The sequence below is a fragment of the Anopheles gambiae genome, chromosome 2 (genome assembly GCF_943734735.2).
Source record: "Anopheles gambiae chromosome 2, idAnoGambNW_F1_1, whole genome shotgun sequence".
In the NCBI taxonomy this organism is placed as follows: domain Eukaryota; kingdom Metazoa; phylum Arthropoda; class Insecta; order Diptera; family Culicidae; genus Anopheles; species Anopheles gambiae.
Window position 1 is genome coordinate 110010049 of NC_064601.1, and position 8153 is coordinate 110018201.

The window sequence follows — 8153 nt, forward strand, 5'->3', positions numbered from 1 at the left end:
TGATGATTAACTCATAACTGATAATAAACTCATACTGATCCTGATAATGAACCAGTACAGATGCTGGAATCGACCTAGAATCCATGCCTGCGTTGGAATTAATGTTGATCTTAAAGCAGTCCTGAAACTGATCCTGTACCCATGCCGTTTTTGGAACTGATACTGAATCTATGAGTTCTTGGACCTGAAACTGAGCCAATACAGGACTTGTCATCAATCAAGAATCCACACCAACTCAGAGACTAATGTTGAATCCATAACGGTCTTGAAACCGAACAAGAACCCATGCCAGTCCTGGACCTGATACTGAACCTATACGGGTCCTAGATCTGAAACTGTTTCCATACGAGTCCGGAATTGTTACAAGGCCTTTTTCGATTCCAGAATGAATCGTGAACCTGTTCCAGTCTTGGAACCGATCATGAACCCATGAATAGCAAATCAATTGGACAAGCTGTGCAACGAATAAATTGGCTTAAATATACGGTGTAGGAATTTCACGTATAAATTTTGATCTTTTTATACAACACTGGTAAGATTGTTGCAAATAAGTTATTTGTTTCGAAATAAAAATAAAATAATATTCTTTGATTTCATTTTAACAATATATTTTCATATTATACCACCATTATACCAGTTAACGCTCGTTTTGAACTCTGTCAAGCAGTGGATGTGCGCTGATTCGAGCTGCTCTGCTCGAATTTCCGTCGCGTCAAACGTCAGTGCAGTTTTGGCGGCTGATATCACAACACAACAAAAAAAAATACTAAAACAATCTCAGTTCCCGCACAAACAGCGCACTGTTTTCGGGTGCCCCCAAACGATGGACGAAGTGCCGGCCAGTCCGGTCGCAGTAAAGCGTAAGAAATTCCGCCGGAAACAAGGTCCACTGTTTAAACGTGCCAAGAAAGCATCGGCCGGTGAAAGTTTCGCCGACGATGGATCGTCCTACGAGCAGCATTCCGAATGTGCGAGCGACGTTCAAGTTACCGAGGCGGAGTTACCAGAAGCGGCACGAAAGCTGTCGACCTTTTACTACGACGAGGATGTTGAGCAGTTTGAAACGGTGCAAGCAAATCCGCTGGCTTCGGCAATACTGCTGGAAAAGGCCAATGCCATCCCGGGACCGAGTAAAGTGCTGTCACGGCAGTTTGTTGCCTGCTGTACGGAACAGTTCCTAACGGTGGCCGAGCTGGCCAAACTGGCTGGAGATGGTGAAGAAAGTGATTTTGCGCCACCGCAGGAGTACAAGGCACAATCAACCATAAAGCCTCACAACTATAGCTTCACACAGATGGAAATCGATACGCAAATGATCGACCTCTTTGAGGCGGCGGATCTGTTGACCGGACCGGGCATAGAAAAGCAGCCACCGAAATTGCCGCTGCCTCTATCTGAGCTTCTTAGAGCAGACACTGATGGGAAGGATACAGTTCCGTCGAAGCTGCTCAGCAATACTTCAATCAACGAAACGTCTATCAAACGTGAAGGTGCTTTTTCCTCTATTATACCTTAATTTATACACTTCTTTGTACCCCAATTGTAAATGTTTTTCTTTTTAGTTATAGAACCAGATGCTGCTTCCGATGAGCGAAGTATAGTGCAGCGAATATTGGACGATTTTCGGCTCGAAGATAGCGAAACATGTTCTATGGATGTAGACCTATCCCTCATCCAATCCGAAAGCCTACGGCGAAGATTAATACAACTGCGAGATTTAATCACCAGCCCGCCGAAACCCGTCAAGCGCGAACCGACATGCCGCCAGTATGGCCGAGCCAGAGAGAAAAGAGAGAAACTGTTAGCTCGTCGGTTAAGCTACGACACGGAAGATTCATCAATGGCAGGGCAACCGTCAAGCGATGATGAGTCGGAAACGAGCACGATCCGTAATTCAAACCATCACAGCGATACTGAAACATCAATGGACGGAATGGCACTGAACGAAAGTGTGCTAATACAGGCAAATCTTACACAACTTTCCGCTTTCTTTTCACAAGCCATAACTAATAGCCAAGAAGGTGGCGAGTGTAGGGAAGAGAAAGCTCGAAATGAACCCAAATCCACTTCGCTCGACGGTGAACCAGCGTTTCACGGGTTTTCTTCACCGATCTCCCTTGCCCCCGATAGATCGTCTTCTCCCAAGACGGTTGCGATAAACTTTGCCACGTTGAGTGAGTCAGATGAGAGCAGTTTTCTATCGGTGGACGATAACCATGCGGAGAGTGTGAGTGAACCAATTACGATGGAACAGTTGCTGGACGATGATGAGGATCTGTTCATGCTGGCGCACCCTGCGGAGGAGAAAGAACCCCATGCATCGGATCAGAAGCGAGTGCAAAAGATAACTGAAGGGACAAACGCGGCTCCCATAAAATCCGACGCCAATAATGAGGTACATGGAAGTGTTAATGCTTCTTTGATGCCTCACAGTGCTACCTCATGCCGTAATGCAACGCGCGATGCCTCGATAAATGATTCTGATGAAGTGTTACTAAAAGCTCAAGCAATGTTCTCAGCAGAAGAAGTCAAACAGAAGCTTAATCACCTTCAAAATTATTCTAGCATAAGGGAATCGTTGCAGGAAAGTGTTGAAATGAAGGCCGTTCCAAGCGTAAATGCAAACAACGCAGGAAAAGCTCATAGGCGGAAGATAGAAGAACCTGTATTTTCCAATCAACCGTTTAGTGGAGGGTTTAGTACGGCTGGTGGCAGCGCAATTGCCATATCGAAAGAAGCGCTCGAAAGTGCTCAGAAAATGTTTGCCGAAGAGGAAGCCAAGCTTCAGAATGAGATGCACGTAGACGATTCTAAGGCACCGTTGGGAGCAGCTTTTAGTACAGCTGGTGGTAAATCGATCACTGTATCGAAAGATGCCATCGAAAAGGCGCGTAAAACGTTCGAAAAGGATGAAAGAACGATTGGCAAGGACATTGTGGACGATCCATTAGTCACACGGGAAGGAAACCCCTATCAACCGACGTTCTTGGGAGGTTTTAGTACAGCCGGTGGCAATACAATTGCTGTCTCGAAAGCGGCACTCGCATTGGCACAAAAAGCGTTCGCCGAGGAAGAAACGAAAATGGAACAGGAAAACCTCACCACAGCAAATGGAGCTTCATTTGGTGATGGTGGTTTTAGTACTGCTAGTGGGAGCAAGATTGCTGTATCGAAAAGAGCACTCGAATCGGCTCGCACCATGTTTGCGCAAGAGGAGGGGGAAGGCACAGATCAACCCCAAACAACAGGGGATGGTGGGTTCAAGCCACCTGCTATGGGATTTAGTTTTAGTACAGCGAGTGGCAATAAAATTGCCGTGTCGAAAAAAGCCCTTGAAAAGGCACAGCAAACGTTCGAAGAGATAGAATCGATGGTGGACAATGCTACCGGCGTTGAAGCAGCGGGCTCTTGCCAGGAGGTCAGCGGTATGTGTATAGAAAATGAATCGAAAGAGGTTAGAAATTGTGACAATTTGCGACCAGATCTTATGGGAGCTTTTAGTACAGCGAGTGGTTCCTCAATAGCTGTCTCGAAAAAGGCTTTAAAAACAGCACAAAAGATGTTTGAAGAGGAAGAATTGAGCAGAGACAAAGAGAACCAGCCCGGCAATATTACTAATGACTCCTTCGGTGGTGGATTTAGTACAGCCGGTGGTGGCAAGATATCTGTTTCTAAAGATGCATATTTTAGTACAGCGGCTGGTAGTGCAATTGCAGTCTCGAAGAAAGCTCTCCAAATGGCACAGAAAGCGTTCGATGAGGACGATCTAGGCCCGGTGGTTGATAAGGAAAACATCACAGGAAATTTGCTCGGTGGCTTTAACACGGCAAGTAGTAGTAAAATTACCATCTCGAAAAAAGCATTGGAAAATGCAAAGAAATTCTTCACCGAAGACGAAGAGGAGAAGGTCACGGAATGCACTACGGTAATATCGAAAGATGCTTGCACTATCGATCATGTTGAGGAAAGTGTAACTTCTTTTCCTACGTTTAGTCGAGCGAGTGGAGCTTCCATTGCCATTTCGACCGATGCGCTTGAGAGGGCTAAAAAGTTATGGAATGAATTCGATGAAGCTGAAAGCAAAGAACCTCTTCCTGCTGGTTGCAACGATGCTGCAATAAGTGACTCGGTGCTTGGAGAAAATGCACCCAAACTGGAGGAAACTCGCCACAAGCGCCGCCTATCGCCTGCGCACGATGAACCGATACTGACGCCGAAGAAGAAGCTGCGCTCAAACCATCTCCATCCACTTGTCCCCTTCCAAACCAGTACGCCAGCATCGGCCGTAGGTGAAAGTGTAAGGCCCACCACAAAACAGACGAAAGAACCAACCCCGCCAGCACACGATGTCGATGCGTTTTTCTCGCAGCTGGATGATCATGAGTTTCAGGAACTGTTCTGCGTCCAGCAAATGGGTAAAATGCCAAACAAATTGTTGTCTAAATTTGACCAATGTTCCGATACGATACCGGCCAAACCGGCGGCGAAAATGCAACCTGCCGGATCGGATTGGGACGATAGCTTTTCCGAGATACTGCCCAATCTTCCCGCCTCGGACGAGTCGGATGGGAAGCGGCGGTCGGTGCTGGTAAGCCACCTGCCACCGGAGCATGTACAGCAGGCACGAAGGGAGGAGCTGGAAAAACAGATGCAATACATTGCAAGCAAACCGGCAGATGCGTGTCGGCCACGGTTGTTTGAGTTTTGTAGCCGAAAGCAGCAGAAGAATCGTGTCGCAATAAGGGAGTATGTTGGTGGTGCTGTTCCCCGGACGGCGGACGTGTTAACCGCAGCGATGAATGTCACGCTGGAGAACGTGTTGGAGTTTCGCTTTAATGTGGCGGAGTATTACGGGTAAGTTGAGGCGCATTTTGATGGTATTTTAGGCGCTTAAATGTTGCCTTTGTTTGCAGGGAATCGGTCAGCATCAGCAATACTGCGGGTATACCTCTCGGAACGGATGGGAAAGCGGGATGCTTACTGATGGACGCAAACTCCACCATAGGCGTGGAAGAGATGAGGTGTGCCTTTCTTGCAGCCCCGGGCATTGATCCGCGGCTCGTACCGCAGGGATGGGTAGAAAACGCTTGGCGCTGGATCGTATGCAAGCTGAGTGCGTATGAGCGCAATTTTAGCACCCATCTGCAGGGTGCCTTATCGCCGGAAAATGTCTTCCAACAGCTACAGTACCGGTATCACGTCGAGATCGATTCCGCACGCCGGTCCGCCCTGAGAAAGATGCTCGAAAAGGACGACATACCGAACCGCCGGATGGTGCTGTTCGTGTCAAACATCGTGCACAACGATGCAGCATCCGCCGTCGGAATGGGGCTGGAACTGTCCGATGGATGGTACAGTGTGCGAGCCGAGATTGATTACCCCCTGGCGGCGGCTGTTCGCGCCGGCCGTATCGTCCCGGGCACGAAGCTAATGATACAGGGCGCGGAACTGTGCAACCACAAGGATGGTTGTTCGCCGTTGGAAGTACCGCTGGACGTGCGGTTAAAAATTGCCGCAAACGCGACGCGCCGTGTCCGGTGGTCGGTACGGTTGGGGTACTATCACCATCCCGTACCGTTCCTGATCGGGTGCAATACTATTCACGATCGTGGCGGACTGATTGCCCGTGTGCGAGCGCTCATCGTGCGCGTGTATCCGTTAATGTACGTGGAAAAAAGCTCGAGCGAAGGGCAGGGATCGGTACTGCGCTCGGAGCGGATGCAGCAACGGCACAGCCGCCGGAACGATGCGAACCAGCTGGAAAATCTGCACAAACTGTACAACCGCGTGCAGGAGGAAATCGAACGGGAGCGGGCGGCCAACAGCGTGAAGCGCAACGTGCGCGTGACGGAGAGCACGACGGCGGCCGAGCTGCAGGAGTGTTTGGAAAATGGGCTCGACGTTTCCTTTCTCGACGTAAGCAGTAACGAAAGAGCAAAATGGAAATGGGTCAGTTTTTTTTAACATTTTCCTCCTTTCTTTTTCGCTCTTTTTGTAGTTTGAACTGACCCGTTCGCAGCAGCTCGTCATTGAGCAGTTCCAGCAGCGACAGCAGGAGCAGCTGCAGAGCGAAATCAACCGACGGGTGAAGGCCCTGCTCGCCAAAAGCACCATCCGGCCGACCGTTACCGCGCTGCTGAAAGTGCGCCTCATGGATCGTGCCCAACCGGTACGCTCGTTTGTCCTCTCGATCTGGCGCCCGACGGACGATGTGCGTGGTTTGCTGCAAGAGCAAGCCTATGTGGAGTTTGGGAATGTTACCGCCAACGGGACGAAGAATAATGACGTCCAACTAACCGCACACAAGGCCACCACGTACCGCCGGGTAAAGGATGATCTCATCGTCGAGCAGCAGGGCCACTCGAGCAGCCGCACCGTCACACCGATCGGGTCGATCGATGCGGCTAGCTTCCGTCCACCGTTCGGCGAGTTCGACACGGTCGGGGTGGTGGTGCGCGTCGGCCCGGCCGAAACGAAAAAGTTCCAATCGATCTACCTGGCCGACACGGCCATGAACCTGCTGTGCATCAACTTCTGGCACGGGCTGGGCGAGTACGCGTACGACGACGTGGTGCAGGAGCGACGGCTACTGTGCGTGTCCAATCTGCAGTGGCGCACGTTCAGCCGGCAGCCGGCAGTCGGCGTACCGCAGTCGTTCGCGACCGAGTACACCACGTTCACGGAGCAGCACGTCCGCCACGGCCATCTGCGGGCGGAATGGGACCGCTGCCAGCTGCAGCTGGACGCGATCGATCGGGATCGATTCTTCGAGCAGTGTGCGGAGCGGCTCGGCGAGCTGGTGGCAGTGGCAGGGAGCAGCACCCCGAACGTGGGCACACCGTACGGGCAGCGGTCGGTTAGCCGGTTGCCGCAGACTTCCACCCCGGTTGGGGTGGGCAGCTACAGTGCGGCGAAGCGGAAAATCGAAACACTCGCATCGATCTATCCGGCCAGCCCGCCGAAACTGTCGCCGATTGTGATTGGGCGCAATGCGACCCTTCGGCGGGGGTTTAAAACGCCGGCACGGATGGAGGAGCGCGAGAACCATCCGGGTGTGAGTTGAGGGGTCGCTTAATGCGAAGTTGTTAAAGCTGCTCTGCTGGTGTAGCCGTGGAGGCCTTTTTGACTTAACTTCTGAATATAGTCAAGCTTGACGATGCGTTTGTTGCGAAGTTGTCAACGTTTACACAAAAAAGTATCTCGTGTTAGTACTCATCAAACGTTCCGAAATTCAATTCAAAGCCAAAGCCAACCGAGCTTCGTGGGTACATGCTCCAGCTAGGGCTGCTTTTATTTGCGCCAACAGCATTGCCATTTGATGTAGCATGCCTTGGTTTTGTTTGACTTTACAGCACGCAAACGCCCGCCCAATCGCCTTGGCACAGCCTTCCGCAGGCCGGAGCCCGACCAAAAGCGGGTAAAAGTTCGTACACCAAACCACACCACACATTCACACACAGCACCGACTTCTCTAAACTTCCCGCGACAGAACCGCTGAGGCCAGCCTGCGCTCGTACGATGCTCTTTTAATGTCTATCTATTTGTACTGTTGGAAAGTTTTTCTTTTTCCCATGCGGTTGGACGGGGAAGTAGGGACAGTGCAGGGAAAAGAAATCGAAGACAAATACTAAACACGGGGACACCGAAAACCCTTGGGCTTCGGTGGTCGATACATGGCTCGTTGGCTAGGTTTGCGATGCTGTGTTTGTGTGTGTATCTGTGGTGATCAAATATTGGGTCACGGTAGATGGGACAGTTGCTCAATCGGCCACATTGGCTGGCCGGTGGCTGGCCCATTCCACCCATTCCGCTCGATGTCTGTTGTCCGGGTTTCGTAATCGATCGACCAATCGGACCAAAGTTGAGGTTCGTTGGTTTTGTAACGGGGCGATGCGGTTGTGGCTGCAGCAATCAATCAATGGCCAGTTGGCGTCAGTACGAACCGCTTACCCCTGGCCCCCGTCTGTGGCAAGCAGCTCAACGTAATATTTGAACTGACCCCCGGGTGGGGAGAGTTTTAGAGTAGGAACATATTCGACTTCCCCACCGTACACTGCTTTGGCGATGGGGTTGTGGTGCTAAGAAGGATTTCACGAACAAAAAAACACACACACACACACACACAGCTCACATGTTAGTGGTTCGAGAGGACA

The 8153-nt window shown here is 50.7% G+C and overlaps 1 protein-coding gene across 2 annotated transcripts; it reads left to right on the top strand.

The window, feature by feature from the left end:
- Nucleotides 1-727: 727 nt before the first annotated feature.
- LOC4576184 (breast cancer type 2 susceptibility protein homolog) lies at nucleotides 728-8153 on the top strand. 2 transcript variants are annotated; one of them, XM_061644968.1, is made up of 4 exons: nucleotides 728-1490; nucleotides 1563-4854; nucleotides 4914-5916; nucleotides 5999-8151. In XM_061644968.1, exons 1-4 carry the CDS (start codon nucleotides 824-826, stop codon nucleotides 7061-7063), a joined length of 6027 nt encoding a protein of 2008 aa, XP_061500952.1. In that variant the 5' UTR covers nucleotides 728-823; the 3' UTR covers nucleotides 7064-8151. The 2 variants fall into 2 exon arrangements, with proteins under 2 accessions (XP_061500952.1, XP_001237134.3); XM_001237133.3 differs by having other exon boundaries at nucleotides 743-1490; nucleotides 1569-4854; nucleotides 5999-8153.

Coding starts and splice junctions, on each gene's coding strand:
- LOC4576184 (XM_061644968.1), top strand. CDS start 824: ATGGACGAAGTGCCGGCCAGTCCGGTCGCAGTAAAGCGTAAGAAATTC. Junction 1,491..1,562: donor AACGTCTATCAAACGTGAAG/GTGCTTTTTCCT, acceptor TTTTCTTTTTAG/TTATAGAACCAGATGCTGCT. Junction 5,917..5,998: donor TCGACGTTTCCTTTCTCGAC/GTAAGCAGTAAC, acceptor CTCTTTTTGTAG/TTTGAACTGACCCGTTCGCA.